We start from the raw sequence: 26,896 nt of genomic DNA on the forward strand, positions 1-26,896 counted from the left end.
TCCTCCCCTTACAAAATCAGCTTTCTAAAGATCTGACAGTCACTTGCTCACTTTCTTTCCTGAGAACTAAAAAGAGGTTCGTCCAGCTCAGTTATTCTCAAAGACACCCCATCTGTGCACTGTGCTTGTTTGCTCATCTATAAAAGGAGGGAGAGAACAGTTGATGTGATGTCAGCATAAAGGCTTCCGTGAAGATGGACTAGATAATTGGACAAAAGGCTGAGTTCTCACACAGCTTTGGGGTTTGGATGCGATTGACTGCAAACCTGGAACAGATGCCCGTTATATCATGTGTGCTATGGAAAGATCTGTGTGACGCAGGCCTGAGAGCCTCATTCTCTGCTCCATGGGGAGCCACTTAACCTGGCTGCCAGGCCCTGACACTGACCATACTCAACTTGTATTGGTTATTTTTTATTCACAGAGAAAATCCCTTACTTAACAGTGACTATACCAAACAACTTGGATTCTAGAGGATTGGTCATGCTGTTGTCAGCTCAGGAGGGTCTTCCAAGCCCCTCAGGGAGCCACCCTGTGTTCCTCTTCCGTTGGTCCTGTTCTCATGAATATTTGGCATAGACGAGGGCCATCAGTAGAACCTGGCTGGCAACATGAGCAGGAGCTGGAATCAGGAGAGGCCCCAGGAGAAGGATGGATTCCAGGGGATGAAATAGTCCAGATTTGTACTGGTGTGTCTGATGTGGCTTGGTTTCAGTTCCTCGCTACTGGGTCACTGTGGCCGTCCCCTCTTGAGTCCAGACTCCTTGAAAGGGACAGTGTTTCTTTGCTAATTCACTCTGGTCTGCTTGCTCAGTTCCCCTGGCAGGAAGAAAACACTCTTCCGAGAGCACAAATGAAAACCTGCTGAAAGTCTAAAGAATATACTAGAGGTCATCCCTGTGGAGGAAAAGGGGAGGAAGAGCAGACGTTCTTCCTTTGTCTAATGTGGGGGACTGCGGCGCAGGGCCGGGCGTACTTGGCTGCCTAGGGTGATCTGTGTGTGACACTCGAATACCAGACTCCCAACACTAGATGAAGACTCTCCTCAAGACATGAGAGTTCAGGTATCCCTTGCTTCCCTTTTCCCACTTGAGAAATAAAACTTGAGAATTCTCTGCTCACCTGACTCACTTACAGTTAAAAACTACTTAAGTGCTCTTTCCATTCAGCCTCCCTCTGATGAGAGAAGTTGGTTTTCGGCGGCCCAAATCCCTGTATGAACAGTCACCCTCTTCTCCCGTGTGCGGAGCCACATCTGTTGGTAGTCTGTTGGCTAGTCATCCCTTAGAGTTTGGGTGTGAACAGACTTCTGTTGACACGGGTGCCACTGGGAGATGATCCACGAACAAAAGGTGCGGCTTCAAAGAGGAGTGGGGCTGGGGCACACTGCCGACCAGGATCAGATAGCTAGGAAAAACAGCAGTTACGTAACGTGTTTACTCTGGCTCAGGTGGCTCTGGGAAGGCAGGGGCAGGCCCCTGACAAAGCAGTGCCGGAGATGAGGAAGAGCCACAAGGGGACGTCCCTGTTAAGTGATAAGGAGGAGATAGTGCCTTGGGATGAAAGGAATCTGCTCTGTAGTTGACAACAGCCAGGTCACGTAAGACAGACAGCCTTCTCTGTCCTCAGCCTCTCCCTAAACCACGCCAGCTGTCTGCCTGTGGGGCCAACCACAGTTAGAGCCGAGGCTGGAGGGAGGAGTTGAGAAATCAAACACCTGGTTCTGGCTTCAATCTCTGGCCTCTGTTACTTTCCCCCCGACTTAATCTCTAATTTTTCTAAAAGGAAGGATTCTTTTCCCCAAATAAAGGTGGAAAAGGAGGAGTCGGTCAAGGTTAGGAATGCTCTGTGCTCCCCCAATCTCTCATCCTCTCTGCTATGATGCTGGATGGGCACCTGTGGAGGGATGCTACAGTTCCTCCTTGGTCCAAGTACAGAGCCTAAGATCCTGGAAAGGAGAGTGATTTCCACTGGTGCTAGGGCAAAACCTAGAAGAGGTGGTAAGCCCAGGAGAGTCTGGGCCTGCGTGGACAGGCAGAAGTCAAAGCAGCTCAGGAGAAAGGCTCAGGTCTCCTGCGGGGCCTACCCCGCCTCCTCCTGCAAGCAGTTTACTGGACTCTCTATTCCCATAGAGATGAAATGGGTAGCCAGTCCCCAGCTCCCTGCCATGGCTGCCACCTCCCTTTGTGAGAAACAGGAAGTTGGGACCTTTGTCAACTCAGGTGTACTCTCTACATTAAATATTTATCTTGGAGTCCAGGTCAGAGCCCTAGACAATAAGAGAAGCTTGCTGTGGTGAAAGAGGCTATGGCCAGGACTCCTGGAGTTGGAAGAGCTTCAGCTTCACCATCTTTGGAGAACAAGGCTGAACATCAAAGAGATGTGGCCCTTCCTAGGCACAAGGATCCAGACAGGTGGGGGAAAAAACTGGTGATGAGGTAAATGGGCACATAGTTTGTCCCTGAGGAAGGGAAGGGGATGGTGCCTACAGGTTGGTTAAAAAAGTACCCAAGCTTTCCGGGAGGGCCGATGCACTGCTGCCTGTGCTCAAGAAGTCCCAGAGCTCCTACACTCCTTTCCGCAGCTGTCTTGAGTGGGCATGGGCTACCCATCACATCCCTGTCCTTTCAGTTTCCCTGGAGAATCAGAGATGCTTGCAAGGGGCCTTAAAGGTAATCGAGTTCAGCTCCCTGCTCAGTGCAATCACTGCCTCTACAAAGATGCTCCCAGTTGGCAGACTTTGAACCCCATAATCATTTAAGAGCTCTTCTTTGGAAACCTTGGGTCTGCTTCCAAGTACGTACCCATAGTCCCACTAGCGCTAGTGCAGCCAGCCTGTTTCCACCATGCAGCCCGGTAGCCCCCAAGCCTCTGGAAGCTAGCCAGCATTTCTTGTCTCTCCTTCCCTTGTCACATGTGATACTATTTCACACCGGTTCACAACTGGAATATCTCTTTGAACTGAGCAGAGAGAAAGCTAATAGTATCAATGACGGTAGGGATTAAGAAAAAACAGCTTTGTTTGGTCTTTTCTCCATTCCTTCTCAATTTTTGAGTTGAATGATGAACTTGGAAAGCAGTCTAAAGTGCATGGTGGTTTCAGGAACCAATCTTTCACCCAGTAGGTATTTTATAAATGTTTTCATATTTGCATAATGTGTACCTGAGCACTCCCAAAATAGACCTGACATTGCCCAATAACTGTTAGCTATTTGGTTGCTTTGGGGCTTGGAGTCCCCGAGCCAAGCCAAGAGCTAGAAGTACTCCTGGGCCTATCCATTAGCGGTAACATTCATTCAGCGCCCTCACTTTCTATACCAGGCTCCGGGTGGACCCAGAGGCTTAGGGAGAAAAGGGTAGACGGGATGACCAGAGGGATCAGAAGCCAATGGGCGCGGGCTCTTGGGACTGGTGTCAGAGCAGCGGGAACAGCGGAAAAGCAAGATCAAAACAAATACGGTGTGGGAACACCGAGACCCTGGTAACCCCATCCCCGCCAAAGGGATCCCGCCCTCATCCTCTTCGGGGGCGCGGCACGCCCAGAGGGCCGCTCCCTCAGGCCGATTTCCTCCCGGGGCCACCCTCCGCGCTGCTTGCACGTGTGTGAGCACCAGCGCGCGTCTGCTCGCACACGCAGGGACGCGCGCTTATGCAAGCACCAACTCTTCCCAAGTGGGGAGAGAGGCGGCGGGTCCTCCACGCGGTCCGCTAGGCCACTCTAGAGCCTGCGCAGCGCCCTTATCTCGGCCCCAGCCTGTCTGCATCTCGGTCCCGTCTCCCAGGCTGCCGGCTCCGTATCAGTTGCTGGCTGGACCCGGGCTCTTTAATCATTCCTGCCCGCTGTCCTGGCTCCGCGGCGCAGCGGCTCCTCTTCCCACACGCTGGAAACGTCGTTGGAAACTCTGAGTGGCGCTCGCTGGCGGCCCCGCCCCCACCTCGACGCCAGCCCCGCGGTGGGGGCCGCGGAAGGCAGCTGGGAACCAGGGCGGGCTCCCCGGGGACCCTCGGCGGCCCCTCCCGGCGCCGCCGCGCGACCGGCCCGGCCCCCCCACGCAGGGGCCACGGCGTCCCCGAGGCGCGGCCCGACGGAGGCCCCTCGCACGCCCCCGGCCGGCCGAGCGCCCGCCCCTGCGCCCCGCCGCGCCTCCCACAGTCCAGATCGGACGGAGGGGAGCGCCTCTCGCGCCTTCCTCCCAGCGCGGCCCTCGGCCAGTCGGTCCCCCTCTTCCTCCTCGCGCGGCCAGCCTCGCGGAGCCCGTCCGGACCAGGTCACGAGGACGGACGCACAGCCCGGACTTCTCCCTGCCCTCCCTCCCCGAGGGCCCGCCGCCGCCGCTGCCGCCGCGCCAGGCGGGAGCCGGGCAGCGATGCTCCTGCCCTCCCGGGCGTGCGCGGCCCCCGCCACCTGCTCGCTGGGGAAGGTAGGTGCCGGGAAGGAGAGGAGGCGGGGCGCAGTCCGGGGGGGACCCGCGCCCAACCCGAGGGAAGGGCTGAGAGCCCTCCCTCCCCCTGGGGTCCTCGTCCCAAACTCTGGGATGGAAAGAGGTGAGAATTCCACCCCTCTATCCAAAAAAAAGAAATTTGAGAAAACCTGCCCTTGTCCACGTGGACCTGTAGCTGGTAAATACCTGGGAGAGCCCCTAGGGCCAAGCCCCAAGGTCAGGACAGTACTTGGGGGGGTAAGGGGACCCGCGGACTACAGCAGCTGCTTTGCCTCTTCCAGCCATTTGGGGCTGGCTGCCAGGGTGAAGGGCTGCCTGAGTTCTGGGAGAACCCCTGAGATTTCCTGGCACCCTCTGTCCTTGCCCAATCCAGGACCAATTCTGGGGCCTCTTTCTTGCTATGAGAAGTCAGTGTCTCCTGGCACAACTCCACGGGTGAAACGCAGCCCACCTTTCCTACCTACTGCCGTATGTTCCTGGGGACACGCCACAGGGAACAGTGCTGGGGAGGGCATACTGGGCCACCAAGGATCAGCAACCCCTGGGAAGTGGGTGGTGTGGGGCGACCTCCTGCCCTCCCCATCCTGGGAGAGGGCAGTTCTCACCCAGCACAGCAGGGTGGGACAGAGCCGTCAGATGACATGTGGGACTGCTGGTGCTGACTGTGCAACTTGGCCTCAAGCAGCTGCCGGGAAGGGGCGGGGATGCAGCTAACACGGATTCCCCAGGCCTCCCCTGCCTCAATTTCTCCTGCAAGGGGAGGGAGAGCAGCAGGAACTGGGGTGTGCCTGCATGTTTTGCTCTTGGTAGGAGTCCTAATTGGATCCAGCTGGTGAGCTGCCCCTCCTCCAGCCTCGGACCTCCACCCCACCCCCCAGCACAGGAAAGCTGTGTCCCCAAAAGGTCTTTCACATGTCAAAAGGAATCCCCATTTAAACCAGAGGCAGGGAGCTGCCCCCAGCCTTGCTGTGCCCTCCAGCCCCTGTGGCCCAAGCAGGAGCAGGACACAGGACTAATCACGGCCCCTATTGTACCTTCATCCCTTCTGGTCTCCAAAGCTTGTGTGCTGTTCACGTGACCCCCCCGACTGCACACTCCCTACCTACTCTCCAGCTGACACCCCTCTGTACCCACACCTTTCGTTCTGCTCCCATGACCCCCCAGGGTGGCCGCCACAGGTCACATGCACAGCCCTGCAGTTACATTCCACCACACACACACAGCACCTCGCAAGGCCCTTGAGGTCTTCTCATGGGCTCCTGGAACCCAGGGCACACAGCCTAACTGAGCAAAAGCACCTGAATTGGTCCAGCCCCGGGGGGTGGTGGTGGTTGGTTCAGCTTCCAGCCCGCTCCACCTGCACAGGTGAGGAGGGAAAAGCTCTGCTCCATGGCTTTCTGGGTGCTCTGTTTATACAACTGTCTGGAAGTTGGGGGCTGGGGGTGCGAGTGAGGAACACTCAGCACCTCCCTTCTGCGAGCAATGCCAGCTCTGCCCTTAGCCCGTTCTGCTCTCCATCCCAGCCCACACTGGCCCCCTACGCCCGCTGAGGCTTCAGCTGAGGGAAGGAGGCCAAAGGGAGCTGGTACCCCTTTGAGCTCAGGAGTGGTTCCTCTGCCTGGAAGTGCCCCCATGTTCTCCTCCTCGGGATCTTGGCCCTTTGGGCAGTGGGTGGTGGCCTTGCTGTTATCCCGGGCTTCTCCCCTGGCCTGAGTAACTTCTTGTGCCCGCTGGTAAGCAGCCACTCACACAGGGCCTGGGGGAAGCAGGGGGAACTTAATCAAGGCCCCAAGTGCCCAGGTCCTCCTCTGCCAGCTGCCCCAGTTCCCTCTGCTTTCCCTCTGGGGGAGTGGGCTACACTGGCCAGCAAAAACCCCAGAGGGGCCGGCCAGCAGGCCTGCATGCCCCAGGCTTTGCCCAGCAGGTTCCTGGCCAGCCTCCCTCCTTGCCCTGGCTTCCCCCTCCCCCACTCCCACCCGAAGCTCCTGCCCAGGGCCTAACAAGTGGCCCATTGTGCCTCTGGGAGCCAGCATGGGCAGCCTGTAGGCAGATGCCCGCAGTGGCCTGTTTCCTGGGTCCTTGAGCTCCCACCCAGCTGGCCTGAACCCCTCCTGCCCACCTCGAGGTCAGGCCCAGAGGGCACTCAGCCTGGGCGCAGCAGGGCTTTCCCTGCCTCCACAGAGGACACGCAGAGGAGCGACTGGCACAGCCGGAGTACTCCGACCTTGACCCAGGCATGCAGGCCCCACCCTGCAGCCTCCCCGCTGGGCTCAGCCTGGACGACTTCATCCCCAGTCACCTCCGGGCCCATGTGCGGTCCTCGTCCCCGGGGACACGGGTGAGCGAGAAAGCGAGGAGAGGGTTACTGTGGGCCCACAGCTGAGGCCTCGCAGGAAGGGTGCTGGGGTGGGAGGGGCAGGAGGATTAAAGGAAGGGAGGGAAGCAGGCAAGGCAGCTCTCTGAGAGCCTCGCTGGCTTTCTGCAAAAAGTCGGGCTGGCCCTCCAGGCCTCACCAGGCACAGGGCTGTGCCTGGGAGCCCCGCCTTCTGCCCTTCTGCAGAACCTTCGGGCCTGAGCTGCTGCTCCTGGCCCTCCCCGCAGGTGCCTGTGATCCGGAATGGTGGCTCCAACACCCTTAATTTCCAGTTCCATGACCCTGCTCCCAGGACGGTGTGCAATGGGTACTTCACACAGAGGAGAGATGCTTCTCGGCACCCAGGTGGGTCTGCCCAGGAAAACCTGCTCCAGGAGCCCCTTGTCGGGGTTGGGGGCTCAGCGCCTCTGGGCCCCTAACCATCTGGCACCCCCCTGTGCAGAGCTGGAGAGGCAGGAGGGGGATGGGGGGCCCTAAAGGCCCAGGCCTCTGAGCTCAGCTAACTGCCCCTCCCTGTGTGAGCCTGCTGGCAGGGCGAGCAAAGATGCACAGGGAGAGAGCAGGCTGACACACCCCTTCCCCTTCCCTCCCCCAGTGCCAGGGGAAGGAAGTGTGCAGGGGGCACAGCCTTGGGGGCCGGGGAGGAGCTTGGACTGGGGATGGAAAGGTGGAGGAATGCTGTGTATGTTGGCTGGAGAAGGTGTGGGGGCTGAACACCACAGCAGGCCTGAAGGCCCTGTCCCATCTGTACTCAGCGGCCCAGCAGCAGGCTGGAGGGCAGCCCTGTGAGCCTGTCAATTCCTGGGCAGCTGTGAGTCACCGCAGCTCAGCAGGGGTCTGGGAGATCCTGGGACCTCCTGGGTGCAGGCACACCCTAAGGGCCTTCTCCTGAGGAGGGTGGCATCCTTTACTGAGGGTTCCTTTGAGGCAGGCACTGTGTCTAATTATTTAGTCATATAACAAATAAATGATTGTTGAAACTTAGAGTATGGTGGGCATGATAAAGACACATTAAAAGCCTTATCTCATTTAATCCCTTGATAGCCTAGCAAGGTAGGGTATGATTATCAGTATCTTCCCAGCATGGAACCTAAGTCTCAGAGGCATCCAGTCGCAGATGCTGAACTGAGGTTCAAACCGTTGTCTAGCCCCAAAGCCCTTATGCTGCTACCCTGGCTCCCTGGGGGCTGCAGGTTCTGGGGAAGTTGAGGACAAGCAGCTGTGTCTGGTGGATGAGTTTCTGTCCCTTATCCAGAGCCTTCTGTCTGTGTGTTGGGTGTTGTGCTGGGCATGCCACACATAGCAGACCTCCCTGAATCTTTGCCACAATCACACTTGTTGTATAGAAAGGGAAACTGAGGCACTAGAGAGGATGCTTGGTGTGTCCAACGTACACAGCCAGTGGGTGGCAAAGCCAGAATCCGAATTCACGTCTGCCTCCTCCGAGCTGTGTCCTTTCTGCTACACCTTGCTGACTCTCCAACTGGGATGTCCCCAACATCCTCTGCAGGCAAAGATTCCCAGCCCTCCTTCTGAAAACTCTTAGCACAGCCCCAGGAAAGCAGGGTAGGGTGGGTGAAGGCATGGATTTTTCAAGACAAAATCCCTTTTCATTTACTTTAACCAGAAAGTAAACAATCAGAGAGACCTGTGGTCCTACTAGGAATGGGGAGGTTTGAAGAGTCTTCGTCATCAACTCAAACAAACAAGGAAATGTTGAAAGTTTTGAATCCACAGGGATCAGTGCTTAGAGCAAGTTCAGGTGAGGCCCTGGGCCTCTGCTAATGCTTTCCTGCTCACGGCCTACAGACCTTGCTTGGTATCAGACCTGGCCAGGCCCTGGGAGCCGGCCCTCTGCGAACCAGAAGACCCCTGCTTCCCAGTATCCCCAGAACTGGTCAGCCACGTGGACCAAGGACAGTAAACGTCAGGACAAGCGCTGGGTCAAGTATGAGGGAATCGGGCCCGTGGATGAGAGCGGCATGCCTATTGCTCCCCGATCAGTGAGTCCAGGGGGCTCATTTGAGCTCCACTTCTGTGAATTCAAGTGGGGGTAACAAAGGCTGTACCCAAACCATTCCAGACTAGAGCAGGGGTTCCACTGTGGTGGGTTTGGGGGCTCGTGACCCCAGAGCATCATGGGCACTCTGTGTGTCTGAGTTGCACAGGTGGTTTGTGGCCGGATGGGGGGATCCAGAATGTCTCCCAGGTTCCTCAGGGTGGAGAGCTACTGCTGTGAGGACTGATTCCTGCAGGGACCCCCTCGTATTTCGCAGCTCCAGTGCTTGGCATGGCACTCATGAAATGATTGCTGATTGAGTGAGCTAGACTCTTGAGAAGGCCTCATGCCTTGGTAGGCACGGAAGGACCAGGGGTCCAGGCTCTGAGGGGCCTGCCCTTCCTCCTGGTGCCTGTCTTGAGCCAGCGCCTGCCTCTAGTTCTCCACCTCCTCATCTGAAACAAGTTTGCAACATCCCCTGCCTCCCAGGGCTGTTTTGAATCTCAGGGGAGACAGGAATGTGAAATGCCATTTGCTCCCTATATTATCGCATATATTTTTCATTACACAGAAACACATATTCTTTGTAGAAACACGGTAAATATAGAAAAGCAGAGAGATAAAAACATAAACCACCTTAATCTCACAGTTGATGATCATCACTGATAGAGATCCTTCCATGCATCTCATTCATATGTCAACAATAGCCCACCCACTGGGGCTTCAAGGGCGGCCAGAGAAAGGACTCAGTGAGAAAAAATTTCTGTGACTTGATACTGGGAGGGTGGCCTGACTTTGCCTTTTCTGATCCCAGAGCGTTGACAGCCCCAGGGACTGGTACCGGAGAATGTTCCAGCAGATTCACCGGAAGATGCCAGGTGAATCTAACACTCTTCCAGGGCCCTCTCTTTGCCTGAGTGGGCTCTGGCCCTGGGGCTTGGGGAGGGAGGGGCAGAAAAAGGAACCTACCTTCTCCAGGACATCTTCCCCGCCTAGCCCAGGCTCTGTGGTGAATGGACCCCAAAAAGGGCCGAAGGAAGGAATCTCCAATCTCCAATTTGTGCTCGGGGGCACAGTGGCCAGATACTGTCCCTGGTATTTGCCTCTGAGGGTATTGGGAAGCCAGGAGGTCCTCATTTGTTCAGTCAGTGCCTTGACTGACTACTGAGCACTTACTGTGTGCTGAGCTCTATTCTAGGTACTGAAGATGAAATGGAACAAAAAAGAACGTCCCCGGGTAGTGGAGCTAAGGGAGAGGTAGACAGTCTAAACAGATAAATCTTTAATATGGCGATGACGGTAAGGGCATGAGAAAAAGGCCAGGGAGTGCTCAGGGTGGGACAGGCTTCAGAGCAGAGGGCTGGAGCGCTGAAGGGGAGGGGCCTTGAAGGCAGGGGTGCCCAGACACCCAGAGGCAGGAGCAGCCAGGCTGGTTTGGAGCAGCAAGAATAGTCTGGATGGAGTGAGGGGGGCATGTCGTGGGAGATGGTGTCACAGAGTGATGGGACTGGGTCACCAAGGGCCTATGGGGACAGTACGAGGACTTTAGGTTTTACTCTGCAAGAGCCAGGGAGCCACCAGGAGGTCCTGAGCACAAGAGTGGCACACTTCTAGGAGGGCTGGCTGGAAAGACTCACTCTGGTTGCCAGGCCGGGAAGAGATGTACTGGGGGTGTGCGCAGAGGGCCAGTTAGGAGGCCTGGCTTTAATCCCGGTTAGAGACACCAGTGTCTCAGGCCAGAGCAATAGCAGCAGGCCTGCTGGGACTCTGCAGACAGAGTCATGGGAATTTGCCAATGGATTGGATGTGGCGTGGAAGAGAAGAGTCAAAGCAAGAACCTAAGCAAGTTGAAGCATGGAATTGCCATGTATAGATACAGTGAAGACTGTGGAGGGGCAGGCCTAGGAACATTCAGTTTTCTGTACAGTAGGTACATCTGAGCAGAGATGTCTAGGAGGCAGTTAATATGCAAGCCTGTAGTTCAAGGGGCAAGGCCTAAGCTGCAGATGGAAATACCTGGGACTCAGAGGTTTTGACTTAAAGCTCCCCAAGTAATTCCAATGTGCAGCCAAGGTTGTGAATCCCTGGAATAGATGGTATTTTTTGTAAGCCAGACGACTAGGCAAGATCACGGAGGGAGATGGAGAAACAGAGGCCCAATACTGAGCCCTCTGATGCTTGGATGTCTAGAGGTTCAGGAGACGAGCAGGAACCAGCCAAGCAGACTGAGACGGTTCAGCTGGGGAAGTGGGAGGAAAACCAGAGTGGCTCCCTGAAGCCAAGTGAAAACCTCATTTCAAAGGGAGGCAGCGATCACGGTGACAAATGCCGCTTCTGGGTCAAGTACACTGGCCATGTGGTTTGGTGATGGGAAGGTCCCTGGGGTCCTCGCCGAGGGTGGTGGGGCAAGAGGGGCCCTGGGGGCAGCGCATCAGTTACAGATTCTGTGTGCTGTGAAGGCAAGCAGGGGGACCCAGGAGCTGCGGGGAGGGATGGGGTCCAAAGAGAGGCGTTTGGTTTGCGTTAAAGGTAGGCGCCTGCATGCCAAGGGGATGGAGTGGATCGGCTGGTCAGTAGCTTTATCTAGGAGGCCCCTGAAAGGCAATAGCGCCATGAGGAGAGGGTCTGGGCAACGGGGAGGGACAGGCACTTAGAAGCGGGTGCAGAAAGGGAAAGAGGGAGGCAAGGAGGTGAAATTTGCCCCACCTGATGCAGTGACGCAGGTTTACAAGGATCAGGAAGGGTGTGTGGGAAACACAGGGAGGGAAGAGCCGGAGGGTTTGGGCAAGTCCACTGCCCGCTTGGCTGGCTCTGGCCCCAAGTCTGCCAGAGGCATTTCAAGCCCTCCCGAGGACCGTCCTCCTAATTCCTTCCCTCCCTCAGGACATTCTTCAGGCGCTGACTCAGTCCCTCGCCCCTGCCCTGGGCAGGAGGGAGGCTGGGAGCTGCAGAGACAGCCTCAGGGGACAGCCTTGTCCCTGAGCTGGTCCTTTCTGCTCCCACAGATCTACAGCTGGACTGGACCTTTGAGGAGGCACCCAAAGGTGAGGGGTACAGGTGGCCTGCCCCAGCCCAGTGCTTGCATCTGCCCCTTGCTGCCGCCCTGCCTGGCTTTGGAGCTCCCCAGTTGGCTTAGTTCAACTTAATTTGTATAGCCTGTTTTTAGTGAGCTCCAACCCCCCTGGGAGGTCGATTAAGAGCCTCAGCTCCACTGTCCAGCAAGTGCCTAGGCCTGGCTGTGATTCCTCTGGGTCCCTTTGTCCTCATCTGTAAAATGGGGACACCACCTTCCCCAGAGTTGTTTTGAGGATTTAGTAAAGAGTGTAAAGCTCTTGGTGCAAAGCCAACATTGAGTGGTCCAGAGCCCCACCCCTGTTCCCACAAACGTCCCAGGAGTGTGGCAGGCATGGGTGCCATAACTGGTTATCAGTGATCATGCAGGTGCCCTCGGCCCCAGCCCTCGCCTCCCTTGCCCCTTCCTGTGGTCTCCCACCCTCAGTGGCTTCTTTCTGTGCCGCCTCTACAGACTCAAGGCATCCAGGGCCCCAGCAAAGACCTGCCTTCAGGCCAGGCCAAGCCTCCTCTCTGAGCGGGTGAGCCCTCGTGGGAGGGGCCTGAGGGCTGCAGAGGGGGGCTGGCTTCCTTGCTGGACTTGCACCCCCTGGTGGCCACAGCCGGCAAAGCCTCGGGGCAGGTAGGCAGGCATCTGGCTCCCCACCACTCCAGGTACTCCTCTCCCTGCTAGGGCCAAAGCGGAATGGCGGCATGGGTGGGGGGTACTTTACACCCATTCCTGGTCAGGAATGCCTGTGACGCTTTTGTGGTTGGCAGCAGGAACTCATCACCCCAAAGGCCCACAAGTCATATGGGGTGGAGAGTGGGGTGGCCCATGGCTAGGCGTGGACCTGTTGCAGTGCCCTCTGAAGCCTGGGAGGAAACAAAAGGTGTAGAGGACCCCAAGTTTCCTCCCAGATGCTGCTGAGAGAGGAACCCCTCCAGGTAGGTGAAGGATATAATTGCTTTACTCCGTGCAAACCACACAGGCCCAGCCAGGACTGCAAGGGCCCTGGAGGGGCCCAACCCAAGCTCAGGAATCGGCAGCTTTGCTCTTAAAGTAAAATCAATGAATTTCTTATTTCTTTATGGGAGGAATATGCTAACCTCACTAGTATAGCCATAGCTGGCCTGTGGCTCTAGGCATCGTTGATAAGATAGAGGCTAAGAGCTCAAGATTTGCACTCAGAGTTCTGGATTCAAGCTGGTGTGCTGCATTAGCTGTGTGACCTTGGTAGCTTGATCAGTCTAAGCCTCAGTCTCCCTGTCTGTTAAGTGGGGATCACAGGATGACTGAGGATAAGGCACATGTCTCCACAGACATTATTAATATACAGACTAGAGCTTCCTTAAACTAGGAACAACATATTCTGTTCTCAGTATCACTATTATTACTATTATTTTTAAAGTAGAAAACGGTCATAATTACAGCCAAGAAATCCTGGCCCTCCGGTCAGATATTCCATCTTCTGATATGGGGGTTGTACAGCCGTGGTTACACTTGGTGGAGACATTCAAACTCCACAGACATTGTAACATTTAAGTAGCCAAGCAGGGAGTCTTGCAGGAGAACTAAAGCAAATGTGACATGGAAGTGCCTTGGTGGCTGGAGGGTCTCACGGATGATGTCACTAGATCTAGTGCACGCAGGGAACTGAGGCCTGGGGAGCAGAAATAGCCTTCCCAGGGCTCCTGTGTCAGGGCTGTAGGCTCTCTGCCCTGCCCCAGGTTTTCCTGGGACTAGGGTGTAGCCCTGTACCCTTGGGCATGTGTGCAAGACCCCTTGAGCTATGGCAGCTGGAAAGGCCAGCTTCAGTGAGGCTGCACAAACTGCTATGGTCCTGGGGCCACACTGAACACAAATGCAGGTTATTTCACCCAGGCCAGCAGGAAAGGGGCTGGCAACTCCTGGAGCACATGCCTGTGCCAGGCCTTCTCCCTGCTAAGGTTCCCCCATATGTTCCCGCACCTAAGGTTTGCTGCAACCTTACAAGGTGGAAGTTGTCCTTACAGAACCTGAAGCTCTCGGAGTCTAGTAACTTGCCAGAAGGCCGCACAGCTAAGTGGTAGTTAGGATTTGAACTTGGAGCCACTGACTTTCCACTACCTAACAGTGCTCCTGCAGCTCCAAGTGGGTGGGGAGGTAGGTGCAGCTCCCTCTACCAGGGCTGTATGCTCACTTATGCCTCAGTTTCTCTAAAAGGAACCTGAAGAGCATTCCTCCCTTTCTTTAGGAGGAGCTGGGGCCTCTCTGAGGAGTTTCCTAGAAGCACCTTCAACTGTAATCCTGGAGCACTCTCCTCCCTGCTCCAGACCAAAAATCAGGTAGCCTGCACCTCCCGCTCCCCACAGTGGCCATGCTGTGCTCCATGGCCAGGTGCCTTTCAGCGTGGGGTGGCCCTGGACAGCCAGGAGAGTCCCACTCCTCAAGAGGGAACCAGCAGGCAGTGGGGTGTGGCAGTGGCTTGAAAGACTGCTGTTTATGCCTGGCCAGTATGCCCGTACCTCTCTGTTCAAGCTCATGCCCACCCCTTCCACATAGGTGCCCAGACACCAAGAGAAAGCAGACAGTATCTGGACCGAAGATTCTTGGAACCAGTTTTTGCAAGAACTAGAATCTGGGCGGAAGGTGAGTGTGGGCCTCGTCCTCTGGGAGTGGATGCGCCGGTCAGCTAGTGTGTTTGGAAGGCAAACTCACCCCTCTGACTCACCCTTCCTGCCCTTAGCCTAAGAAACCACTGGTGGAGGACCCTGTTGAGAAGCCCTCCCAGCCCATTGAGGTGAGTGCTGCAGGGTAGGTGGGGTGGGTGGGGCAGCAGAGACACAATGTTGGGGGACAAATGAGGGCCATTCTGGGTGGTGTCTGCCCCAGTGACCATGGACAAAGGCCATGGACCCCACGCTCTGCTCCTCTCCAGTCCCATACAGTTTACCTCTGTATCCCCAGCACCTGGGACAGTACCTGGCATATAGTAGGCACTCAAGCATGTGTTGAAAAAAAATGTGTGTTGGCCAAAACAGGAGCAGAGAAGGGAGTTGCGGGAGTGAACTTGAAGTGTCAGGAAGGATTTTTGGAGATGGACCTGGGCTCTGGTTGGGAGGGCTTGGCCAGGTAGACAGAGGGTGCTGGCTCAGGGTTGGGGAGATGCAGAAGCAAAGGCTGGAGGGGGGCGGGGTGCTGTGTGTGTGTGTGTCTGTGTGAGCGGTGGCTGGAGGGGCAGTGGGAGGAAAGCAGGTTGTGTTGTGTATAGTGAGGCCAGGTAGTGGAAGGCCATAGAAGACTTGATGGGAGAGGAACTAGCCCTGTAGGCTTTTGAACAGAGAAGTATCCTGACCAACAGTGGCGCTGAGTAGTAGTAAGGAGTGGTAGGGGAAGTAGTAAGGTAGGATCCCAGGCCTGCAGGATGAGTGAGCCCAGGCAAGAGGGAGGGCCTGGGACATCCCCTGCCCGCACGACACCCTGAGACTCACCTCCCCACAGGCGCACAGGCAGGGAGCCTCTCCTGGCCCTGTATCCTGACTTTGCCCTTTACTCGAGTGCCCCGTGCTTCGTCCTCCTGCCCGCTGGGCTGCTCACACCTGACCTTTGGCCAGCGCGCCCACTGCCCCACCCCCACCGCCCGTCTCTCCCCTTAACCGGCACCCAGGTCCTTCTGGAGAGAGAGCTGGCCAAGCTGAGCGCGGAGCTGGACAAGGACCTGCGGGCCATTGAGACCCGGCAGCCGACGCCCAAGGTACCGGCCTTCCCGACCCCTCTCTGGGGCCTCCGGAACCCGGAGCCCGCAGCAGCGGGACTTGGCTGGGCGGCCAGGCCGGCCAGAGGTCGCCTTCAGCCGCTGGGCGCGACCTTGGGCGGACCTCAGCCCCGCCTGCTCTCTTCTCCGTAAGATGCAGGGCATGGACTTTCCCAGGGACTCCTAGGGGCCCTTCCAGGCCGACTCCGCGTCAGCCTGACGTCCCGGGGCCGAGGGCTCGCCTCCCCGCCTCGCCCCGCCCCCTGGGCCCGGTCCGCGGGGACCCAGGCCAGGCGCGGCTGTCCCGGCCGGCCTCCGCCTCGCGCCGCCCCCGGCTCCTCCCCGGCTCCTCCCGGTCCCCGCCTGCGCGGCTGCCCTCCTTCCCCGCCCGGCCGCAAACTTTCCCGGAGGCTGCGCCCCGGCCGCCGCTGGGACCCGCCGGCCCGGGCCCTGATCGCGCCTTGTCTCCCCGCACAGGTGCCCCAGGCGCCCCGTCGGGTCCGGGAGCCGCGGTCCCCCGTCCGGTGAGCGGCGGGGCACCGGGCGGGCGGCTGGGCGGGGAGCGCGCCGGCGGGGACGTGGCGCGGGGCGGGGGCAGGGGCGGGGGCGGCGCGGGGATGAGCTGGACGCGCGGAGGGCGCGCGACCAGGGCCCGGAGCCGCCTGCGGCCGCCTGGAGCCGGCCTGGCCCATCATCCCCCCTCCACCCCCCACGAGGAGCCAGCCTGGCGCCCCCCCGTCCCTCCCGAGGAGCCCGCCTGGCCGGCCCCCCCCTCCAGGAACCAGCCTGGCCCACCTTCTCCCCCCCACCCGAGGAGTCCCCCTGGCCCCCCCCCCGTTTCCCCCGAGGAGCCCGCCTGGCCCGCCCCCACCAGGAGCCCGACTGGCCACCCCCTCCCCACCCCTAGAAGCCCGCCTGGCCGGAGGCGGCCGCCGCGGCCAGGGAGCCTGGCACTTCCCACGCGCGCGCCCTTCTCCCCCGGCCTGGGCCGCACCCTTTCCCGGCCGCGACTGTTCGGGAAGTTGGACATCCTGCTGGGAGCCCTGGACCTGGGAGATGCCTTGGGAGGAGGCAGTGGGAGATAGGGGGGCATTTGGGTGGTCAGGGTGAGCCAGGTCGAGTGCGAAGCCCCGGACAGGTGGCTGACTCTCTGTGTCCCTGCACAGGCCTGCCTCCGCCTGGAGCTCCAACTCCCCGAATGCACTTTACCAGGGTTCCTCCTGGTCCCTGAGCCCCCACAGAATGGCGGATGGAGGAAGCCCCTTCCTAGGTCGTAGGGACTTTGTCTACCCCTCCTCAGGCCGAGGTAAGAATCAGAACTTGCTGTTTTTTTCACCATACCCAGCACCACACATCAGATATGCTGGTGCCCCGGGGTGGCAGGAGCGTCATGGCACCCCGGGCTTATACTGGTTCCTGTCCTGCGGGGAGGGGACATCACCCCATCCCAACCCAGACCCCCAGACATGGCCTTCTCAAGCTGAGGCAGTGCTTCTCCACAGACCCTAGTGCCTCTGAACGAGGGGGCAGCCCAGCCAGGAAGGAGGAGAAAAAGGTAAGGGGGTGAGAGCACTAGGGTCAGGGTGCAAGGGGGGCCTAGGGTTGGCTCTGGTGACTGCTGTTCCAGACCTGCCACCTGCTTGACTGAGGTGATCCTTCTGTCCTCTTCCCCTGCCCAGAAGAAGGCCGCCCGACTCAAGTTTGACTTCCAGGCCCAGTCCCCCAAGTAAGGGCCCTTCTCTCTCCTCCCCTTCCTGTGGGACAGTCTCCGTGCCCTGGGGGAGGGAGGTGAGGACAGGGAGAGGGTGGAGAGGGCTCTGGTTGTGCAGGACAGGATGTGAAGGGAAGGAGGATCCCTAGGACCTGAGCTTGCCCCATGTCCTCGCCCTGACCTGCAGGGAGCTGACCCTGAAGAAGGGCGACATCGTCTACATCCACAAGGAGGTGGACAAGAACTGGCTGGAAGGGGAGCACCATGGTCGGCTGGGCATCTTCCCTGCTAATTACGTGGAGGTGAGCAGGACAGCAAGCAGCAGCCTGGCTGGAGTGGACGAGTGTAGAGGCTTAGACTGCAGACCCCTTTATTCATTCAGGGCCCCTCTCTCGAGCTGGCTGCTCATGCAGGTGTCCTGAGATGTAAGGCTGTGAGCTCAGGGCCAAGCCTCAGCCTCATTCAGGCCCTTGGTCCCAGATGGCCTGGCCCAGCGCTTTGCCTGTATGCAGGAAATGTTTCTTAAATGTGGTCCGAAGGTGGCCCAGTCCGGGGGCGAGAACGAACAACAAGGTGGCTCCTGTACCTGAGGCCCCCAGCCCTGTCAGTGTCCCCGACCCCCACCACGCAGAATCCGTCTCTCTCCTGCTATCTTTGAGAAGAATCCTAAATGCAGCCGGCAAGAGTGGGAAGTATGTGACAGTTTATAAATCATAATGTGCTTCATCATCTTCGTGTGTATCACCTCCCTTGTTCATTCCTTGCATTACCCTGGGAAGTGATAGATTATTCCCATTTTACAGATTCACTTGCTAAAACTCATAGACAACTTGTTAAGTAGAAGGTCTAGAATCTGAATCCAGAGACAGGTTCTGGATTTGACAGACAATAGGACTATAGGTTGTCTTTCGAGGAATTTCAGATTATCTAATTTATTGGATTAATTTGTTCATAATATTTTCGTATTATCCTTTAATGTTAGTAGGATCTGTAGTGATGTTCTTTCACTCCTGATAATGATAAATTATGTCTTCTCCTATTATGGCTAGGCATTTGTTAATTTCATCTATCTTTTCAAAGAACCAACTTTTGATTTCATTGATTTTTCTCTGTTTTGTTTTCATTTTCATTGGTTTCTGCTTCTTTATTATTTCCTTCCTCTTGCTTAACATTAGGTTCAGTTTGCTCTTCTGTAGTTTCTTGGGGTCGTATTTTAGGATATTGATTTGAAACCCTTTTCCCTAATGTAAGCATTTAATGCTGTAAACTTACCTCTATGCACTGCTTTAACTGCATCCTACACATTTTGATGTTTTGTTACTTTCAAGCAACTTGAACTATTCTCTTATTTCCTGTGTGACTTCCCTCTTTGACCCACGGGCTGGGTTGTTTCATTCAGGCTCTTGGTTTAATAGGCAACACTAGACCTCCTTTACCGTTAGAACAATTTCGCTGATTCTGAAATTCCACAAAGTATGTATAGTATTCCATGTCATTAGTCACTTACATCTTAGTATGAAGTAGTTTATTAGCTTCTTGTCTTTTTTTATCAGTAGGGTGAAGGGAAGGGAGTATGGGCATTCTGGGTATCTGGTGAACTAGAAGAGGAGGAGGAAGAGGGACAGTGAGTTCTCAGCCATACTCAAATAGTAGATCACTTTTAGAACAGGTCACCAGGTGTTCCTTGATCCTTGAAACTCCTTGTTTTCTTCTGTGCACCAATTTTAACTCTCTCACTGTACCCAGTCGCTGTCCAGGTGGAATCTTTCTCATGACCCTGTCTTCCTCAGGTGCTGCCTGCAGGTGAGACCCCCAAGCCCATCAAGTCCCCAACCTACCAGGTGGTGGAATATGGAGAAGCCTTGGCCCAGTACAACTTCAAAGGGGATCTGGAAGTGGAGCTGTCCTTCCGTAAGGTGCGGCCAGGCCAGGCGGGAAGTGGGGAGGGAGGTGTGTGTGTGTGTGAAGACAGAGGTAAATTTGTGCATTAAAACCTTTTGGTTGAAGAGTCGGATGTACCTATCTTCATTCAGTATTTCAAATTTTTTTGCCAATGTCTTTGGATATGTTACCCTTAACTCAGCCCATTTCTAGAAGTTTGAAACCTTTAGAGTAGCTAAGATTTTTCAATTGCAGGTTGGTAGGCTGTGAGGATTACAATGAGCGTTTTCAAAAGAATAAAATGCAAGTATTAGAATGCCTTGCATGTGGCAAGGGTATTTAATCAAAACCTTGGGAAGATTTATATATAATATACATATATATATATATATATATATATATATATATATATATATATATATATATATATATATATATATATATAGTGTTTGTGTGTGTGTGTGTGTACTGGGTTGTTGTTAAAACATTTCTTACCATAGATTGTGATCAAGAAAGCTTTAAAAATGTTGTCCTGGGAAGCAGGAAACTGGTCTCCCTTCGGTTGATTTTTGGGGCAGAGGCCTTGTGAGGGTGCCTGGAAGAGCTGGGCCCAGGGAGAGAGGGGGCAGGAAGTGGCTAATGGAGAAAGGCGGTGGGGAAGGAGAGGGCTGGAGACCCTCCCCCCAGGGGAGCCCACCTGAGGTCAGTCAGCGTGGGGGCTCGAGGACACACGAGCTGCCCCCAGGGAGTTTGTTTTTGGGTGCAGCTGTGACAGGATGCCCAGTGTGCAGGCAGGAATAGGACCCAGTCATGGCAGCGGTAGCCGAGGCCTGTCCGGAACTTCTTGCCCGTCTGCCCTTGGTCTCCTTTGCCACAGCAGCAGTGTTATCCCCGCTTAACATGTGAGGAAGCCAGGGCTCAGGGAGGCAGAGTGACTTGCCCAAGTTCACACCGCTTGGAGTTGGCAGAGCCTGGTTTGGACGTGTGTCATGACATGGGCTCCGCCAGGATCTTGGAGAGCCGTGGGGTGGGGTCAGCTTCCAAAGAGGTGGGGCCCGATCCCAACAAACCCAGTGCCTCTGGCTGTGGGAAATGCTTAGACTTCTGCTCATTCCCTCAGGCAGCCTGGCTTGGCTCCTGACTCCAGGTGGCTAGGTCACAGAGACCGCCATGCAGCTGCTTACCTGTCCTGGGCCTGATCCCTCATTCCAGGTGTTAGGTCTCAATGAGAAAGCCCAATGTAGGCACCCTCGGGTGCCTAGTGCTCAGCAGGGCCTTGCAGATACTAACCCCTTTCTCTCGACCAGGGGGAGCGCATCTGCCTGATTCGCAAGGTGAATGAGAACTGGTACGAGGGGCGCATTTCAGGCACAGGGCGCCAGGGCATCTTCCCTGCCAGCTATGTGCAGGTGTGCCGCGAGCCCCGACTCCGGGTCTGCGACGATGGTCCCCAGATTCCTGCATCCCCCCACCTGACCACCACCCACCTGGCCCATCACCCCAGCTCCCCATTAACGCCACGCAGCCCAGCTGAATCCACCAGCTTGGGGGGCCGGACCTCCCCCCGCCGCACTGGCTTCTCCTTTCCCACCCAGGAACCCAGGCCCCAGACCCAGGTAAGATGACCTGCCTCAGACAGGAGTGCTGATCCCCTGCTCCCCACACCACACACCCCCATTCCTGTGTCTGGTCCACACTTCGGAATCCTTTCCGGACTGCCCTAGGACAGACCAGTGGGGTGAGCGGGCAGAGCCTCGCACTGCAGCCACACCCTGGCCTTGTGGACCTCAGAGCCCTCAAGTTCATTCTGATCCTTGAGTTGTAGCCTAGGGAGACATGGGACACCCAGAGGCTCTAGCTGGAAACCCCAAAGCCAGCCTGGGCCTCCTGACCCTCCAAACTCCACTCTTCTACTTTGCCTGTATCAGCCTCTGGGATGGGTGGTGCCAGGAGTCGGGGGTCTGCCATCACCTGCCCTATGACCCGGGCAGATGGCTTACCCTTTCCGGAGTTGGGTTTTCTCACCATAGAACGGGGATAAGAATTTCCACTTCAGCGGTTAGTTGGGTGGATTTGAACTAAAGTTCACAGTAGCTGAGGGTAAAAGATAGGCAATGGTCCTGGTGCTGACGTGGCCCACAAGCACCGTGCTCGCCCCTGTGTTCATCCGTCTGCTTAGCAACCCCTGTGAGCAAGTGCAGGGGCTCCTTCCGTTCCACCTCTGTCCTGCTGGTATTCAGAAACCAGCTACCCACTCTATCTGGGACCCAACCTCCAGCACCAGTGAAGTGACTGGTCACAGATCTCCCGTGACTTGGGGGTTCAGTGGACGCGGTGAGGCAGCATGGGAAATGCTGCTATGGAAGCAGGGAGGCCAGCCTCACTTCTCATGCCTGGGTGTGCCTTCCTTTCCTTCTGTGGACCCCCAGAGGCTCAGCTCTCCTGGCTCAGCGCTGTCCCATCCTGAAGGCTCCAGCCATCCCCTGGACCTGGGGACTTCCTCCCCCAACATCACACAGATACACTGGACCCCGTGAGTACCATCTGGGGGTGCCTGCTCACAGGCGGGGCCTGCCTGGCTGGCAGTGAACACACTAGCCCCCAGAGCCCAGCCCCGCTCCAGGATGGATTTGGGCAACTCCTACAAGGTGGCACTAGTCCTCACAGGGCTTACGGTTGAGTTGGTGGGGGATGCACTTGTCTGTGGTGTCCTGGCCCCGTACTTGGCCCCTTTGCCTCGGCCTCCTCACTGGGCTTCCAGCCCCCAGGTCCACGCCTGTGTGCATGATGTGCGGGAGCTGCTAGGACAGGCTCGCGGAGCTGGGAGCCTGCCTGGGGAGCGATGCACAGGGCGTTCAGAGGACGTGTCCACACTTGGGTTGAGAGTCTCTGGGGCTGGTCTGGGGAAGGGGAAATGCTTTCATGGTTACCAGGACGATGTCTCCCACAGGTACCGGGCGATGTACCAGTACAGGCCCCAGAATGAGGACGAGCTAGAGCTGCGGGAGGGGGACCGGGTGGATGTCATGCAGCAGTGCGATGATGGCTGGTTTGTGGGTATGTGGGCCTCGTGGCAGAGCAGCTCAGAAGTGGGCATCTCAGGGTCTCTGGAGGACGGGTGGGGGGCTAGGCTAGAACGGGGTACCTCAGGGTCTTTGGGGGGATTTGAGGGAGTTGCAGCTACCTTTCAGTACTGCCTTAGCAAGGATTCATGGCCTGATCACCCTCCACCTACTTGAAGCCTGGCTGCCGGGGGGGCCTGGCACTGGATGCCTCTCCAAAGCCAGCACCTCTGTTGTTTGCCTTCATGCCTTGGAGGGGCGAGGAGGGAAGCAGCCAGCCCAGGGTCACTGATGAAGTCAGCTGGGACTCAGGGCAACTGGGTTCCTGACCCCCAGGCCCCTGGCTCCCTTCCACGACACTTCTCTGTCTCCGGAGCCATCTGGGAGGGGTGAGGACATTAAGCTCCCGACGGGAAGGACCACATCTCATGTCTGCGAGTCCCCCACCCCCAGCTAGCAGCTAGCTCCCCTCTGCCCCCGGCCAGGAGGAGGGAGTAGACCCCAGGGCTTACCTAAGGGCAGCTTAGGCAAAGGCTAAACCAGGAAGCCCCAGGTTGGCCTTGGCCTGTTTCTAGGTGACCAACCCAGCAGACTTCACATGGCCTGTTTTCCCAGAGGGGGCAGGCTCTGCCCAGAGGCCCTGCCCAGCCTCAGCTCCAGAGGAGCAGCCTCCTTAGCAGCGAACAGCGAGAGGCACCCCGCAGCAGGCTGGAGGACCTGAGGGTGGGAGGGGTGCTTGGGCAGGGTGGCCCCTTGCTCATCTGACTGTCACCACCTTGCTGCTGACCAAGCTTTGGCTGCACCCGTGATTAGGAATACTAACTTGTTCTGACAGTCTTATCTCAGAGTAGTGGGCTAGGTGAGGGGGGCAAGTTCTGATTTCACTCTGTACACTTCTGCTTTGAATTTTTTTACACCTAATAATAGGTTTTGCAAATTTATGTAGACAAGAAGAAAAAGCACCACTCTTGTGATATAAGCCACAAGTGCTTTTAGAGGAAAGGTGCAGAAAGTTCAGGTTCTTGTCTAATGAGCACATTTCAAGTGCTCAGTAGCAACATGAGGTCAGTGTTGATCATTTTGGACAATGCAGGGCAGGGCAGGCCTCCTGGAGGAAGCGGGGAAGCTGGGCCCTGAAGGACAGGGGAAGGATTTGGGGTGGCAGAGAGGAAAAGGGAGGCACTCCAGGCAGGGGAACGGTATCAGCAGGGTCTGGGGGCAGGGACTGGTTGCTCATAAGGAAGTCAGGATACCAGCCTACCGGAAAGGGAAGGCCCAAGACTTTAATTTCATTTTTTATATTTGTTTATCTTCCTGCATCTCCTCTCTACCCCTCCAGGAGAAAGAGTTCTTTGGGGTTATAGCAGACCAGAGGCCTGCATTTAGTCTCGCCTCTACCCCTAAGCAGCCAAGTACTTTTGGGGAATTCATTCTGCCTTCTCGTAGGCCTTACCTGTCCCATCTCCAAAATAAAGGTGAGACCAGTGAGGTTCCTCCTGGTTTGAGTTCCCATGATTCATCTTTCTGCTTCCTGTTTTCCCAAGGAAGGGATGAATTACTCAAAGTGCAAAATTATACACAGGTGTTGGGGTGCTCAAGAGCAGTACATTATTGAATTTAGGGAGTGTCGCTTCTGCCATTAGGGGGCAGGAACGAGGAAAGCAAATCATCCTTCCCCAGGACAGGACTGCCACCTGCGATCCTGGGCGCTGCCAGCAGGGGGCAGGGCCCTCACCCCCACATGCCCATCAAAAAGTGTGGGAAATGCTTTTCGTCTTTCCTCTTTCAGGTGTCTCCCGGAGGACCCAGAAATTTGGGACGTTCCCTGGAAATTATGTAGCCCCAGTGTGAATGGTCTCTGTGGCAACTCAGAGCCCAGCCAGGATGGCGTGGGCAGCAGTGGCACTTAAGGAAGGAAGAGAGGACCCCCACCACCACATCCTCCTTCCAGGACCTGAACTGCTGGCATCTGCAGAAAACCCCAGCAACCTTTCCGTGGAACCCCTTTGAAGCCCCCTGGACTGCTTTCCACCCACAATTCACAAGCATTCCTCCAGCAGCCCTTTATTTCTTCCCCTTCTCCACTCCCCAAATACAGAGGTCTGCTTTGAAGTGGAGACTGTTTCCGGGCCTTATTGAGACCAGACCCTGAGTCCCCACCCCCACCCTGCTATGGCGTTTCCTCTAACAGGGACCGGCTTCCAGCTTCACCCCCGTGGGGTTCCTCTAACAAGGACCAGCTTCCTAACCTCACTGGGACCAAGGTTGCCTCTGCCTGGAGGGGATGCCTCCCCTTTCACTCCAGCTTGCCTGCCTCCCCTTTACCTTCCTGCTTCCAGCTGGGCCTGGGAGTGATGGTGATGGACACAGCATCTCCTTAGCATTCGAGGCCTAGCAAAAGGCCTTGCCTGAAGGCTTCCTCTTCCCAAAGGCTGCCAAGCCCTGGGCCTGGGCTGGGCAGAAAGCTCCATTCCTTGGCCATAGCTGGGAGTTATGTAGAGCATAAGGTGCTACACATGTGATCGCTGCTGTAAGCATCCCAGCAGTGGTGTCCAGGCAGTGCAGGGCCTCAGAGGACTGGCCTGTCCCAAAAGTTTTCCAGGGTGACTGATGTGTGCTGCCCTCCTGCCTCCCCAGCTCTCCCCAGCTCCCAAGTCTCCTCTGGAAGAGAATGTAAAATAAACCTGGATACCAGGGACCTTGCCTGGCAATCCTTTCCTTTGTGGTGGGAGAGGGCTCATCCTGCTTAGGACTATGGAAATTCTTTCAGTGCTGAGATTCAGGTGGGACGTGTGTGTGCATATGTGTAGAGGGGAGGCTGGAAAAAGCACCATTATTTCTAAAAATCTCAGCTGTCTGGTCTCAGGCAGAGCTGGGCAGCCGCCCCAGGGTTGCGCAGCTGACAAGCAGTGCCAAGACAATCATCACAGGGGGCAGGGCAGGGCCTGGTTGTGGGGAGAAAGCAGAGATGGGAGCTGAATGTGTCCTTGTTTGCAGACTGTTTTGATTCTGGAGCCACCGTGGGGTTGCTGGGCTAGATGACATCTCTAAACTGTTCTGCTCCTAATGTTTTCCTTGTGTGCGCTGCATTTCCGCTCCGAAGCACTCGCACTCATGGACTTGTTTACTTTCTTTGTTGAGCTCAGGTTTTTGAGCAATTGACTGTGGGGAGCTGGGAGTGGTGGGGCACAGCTAGCCAAAGCCATTCTTCTCACCCAGGCTTTCGGGCCTCGGCCTCGGTCCCTGTGGGGCCACAGTAGTGGCACAGGCTGGGCCAGGCTGCCCTGCCAAGGAAGGAAAGCTCCACTTCTTGGCCGTAGCTGGGAGTTACACACAGCATAAGGTGCCACACATGTGATTCCTGCTGTAAGCATGCCAACAGGCAGGTTATGATTCCACACAAAGACTGAGGCTAAGAAACTTAAGTTGTCTAGGTCACATCATAAAACACTGAGGTCAGGCTTGCTGTCACCTCTCTGCAAAGTCTCCCAGATGCTCAGGCAGTCCTTCTCCAAAGACCTCTGGAGAGTCATGCATGAGTTCAAGGACTTCCCTGGGGCAGCCTGGGCTGGGCCTCTTACTTTCTTCCTGACAATCCTGTCTTCTAGGTCTGTCACTGATGCACTCCCACGCAGGTGGGTGGGCAGAGGTGGGTGCTCAGTTGGACAGTTGTGACAGAAGTGGGAGAGGCTTGTGAAAAACAGGTGGTGGCCTGGCCCTGGCAGGTTCCTTGGGCCTGGGTGCAGCCAGAGCCTCAGTGGTGGTTAAATAGCAGCTGGAAGAGCAAGCCCTTGGTGCACTCCTCACGCATTCTGCCGACCCGGTCCCTGCCGGTGTCTGCTTCTAATCTGGCAGCAGGTCCCCCAATCCTGTGGGGATGATCATTCTTCAGGGACCCAGTGGGCTCTGCCCAAATCCAGTTTCTTTGCATTCCCTGATGCCCTTATAAAAGACAGCAGGCTTGAGACTTCCTTTCCCTGAAACCAAATCCACACCCTCATTGATGGAGCCCCATACTTCTGCAGCCAATCAACCACATGCCCCAGGGCCCTGCTATAAGGCCTGCCTGTACAACAACCACCTCTATGCCTCACCTGGCACGGGGAGGGAGGTGGAGGCAGGATCCGAGGCCTGAGGGTAAGGGGGACCTTTGGGGTCAGAGCCAGAAAGGACCTTAGCCATCTGGGGATGCTCATCCCTTTATGGAAGTGAGGTAAGGGACCTGCCCAGGGCCAAGGGCTGCTCAGAGCAGGACAGTATCCCTTGGGGTCCACGGGGTCATGCCTTGGGGTCAGCTGACTTTGTCATGAGTTTTATGGAATGCACAACCCACAGCAGCAGAAATCCTGCAGATTAACCTGCAGATATTTCTAGAGAGTATCCAAGGCAGGCAGGAGCACAGTGACGTGTAAGACAGAGTCCCTGTCACAAACTGGGGGGAGGGTACAGGAAGGGAAATTAATCCGGTCATTCAAACAATCACTCAACAAATATTTATTGAATGCCTACTGTGTGCCAGGCACTGTGCGAGGCTCTGGGAATGGAGCAGTGAGCCAAATAAAACCCACTCTTGCCCCCAGGAACCTGGGGCAGGCAGCTTTGTACGGCAGGGCCATGTGCGCTACAGGAAGGGAAGCTA

General features: G+C 56.4%; 1 protein-coding gene across 7 annotated transcripts; it reads left to right on the forward strand.

Moving 5' to 3' along the window:
• The first annotated feature begins 3,964 nt into the window (after positions 1–3,964).
• SORBS3 (sorbin and SH3 domain containing 3) lies at positions 3,965–24,955 on the forward strand. 7 transcript variants are annotated; one of them, XM_073232669.1, is made up of 22 exons: positions 4,270–4,421; positions 4,816–4,910; positions 6,624–6,780; positions 7,044–7,161; positions 8,626–8,819; positions 9,630–9,693; positions 11,821–11,859; positions 12,342–12,408; positions 14,104–14,194; positions 14,412–14,498; positions 14,596–14,649; positions 15,517–15,603; positions 16,081–16,127; positions 16,770–16,909; positions 17,106–17,158; positions 17,283–17,329; positions 17,502–17,616; positions 19,105–19,230; positions 20,503–20,811; positions 21,625–21,728; positions 22,146–22,252; positions 24,047–24,955. In XM_073232669.1, the coding sequence occupies exons 3-22, from the start codon at positions 6,679–6,681 to the stop codon at positions 24,106–24,108; spliced, it is 2,013 nt and encodes a 670-aa protein (XP_073088770.1). In that variant the 5' UTR covers positions 4,270–4,421; positions 4,816–4,910; positions 6,624–6,678; the 3' UTR covers positions 24,109–24,955. The 7 variants fall into 7 exon arrangements, with proteins under 7 accessions (XP_036880492.2, XP_073088773.1, XP_073088770.1 ...); XM_073232670.1 differs by having other exon boundaries at positions 17,286–17,329; XM_073232671.1 differs by having other exon boundaries at positions 7,089–7,161.
• Positions 24,956–26,896: the final 1,941 nt, after the last annotated feature.

Source organism: Manis javanica, chromosome 3 (assembly GCF_040802235.1).
Source record: "Manis javanica isolate MJ-LG chromosome 3, MJ_LKY, whole genome shotgun sequence".
NCBI classification, from domain to species: Eukaryota; Metazoa; Chordata; class Mammalia; order Pholidota; family Manidae; genus Manis; species Manis javanica.

Excerpts from the sequence above, each read along its gene's own strand:
- SORBS3 (XM_037024597.2), top strand. The coding sequence starts at position 6,679 with ATGCAGGCCCCACCCTGCAGCCTCCCCGCTGGGCTCAGCCTGGACGAC. Across the intron at positions 15,604-16,080 it reads CCCGGCAGCCGACGCCCAAG|GTGCCCCAGGCGCCCCGTCG; the intron begins GTACCGGCCTTC and ends CTCCCCGCACAG. Across the intron at positions 19,231-20,502 it reads TGGAGCTGTCCTTCCGTAAG|GGGGAGCGCATCTGCCTGAT; the intron begins GTGCGGCCAGGC and ends TCTCTCGACCAG.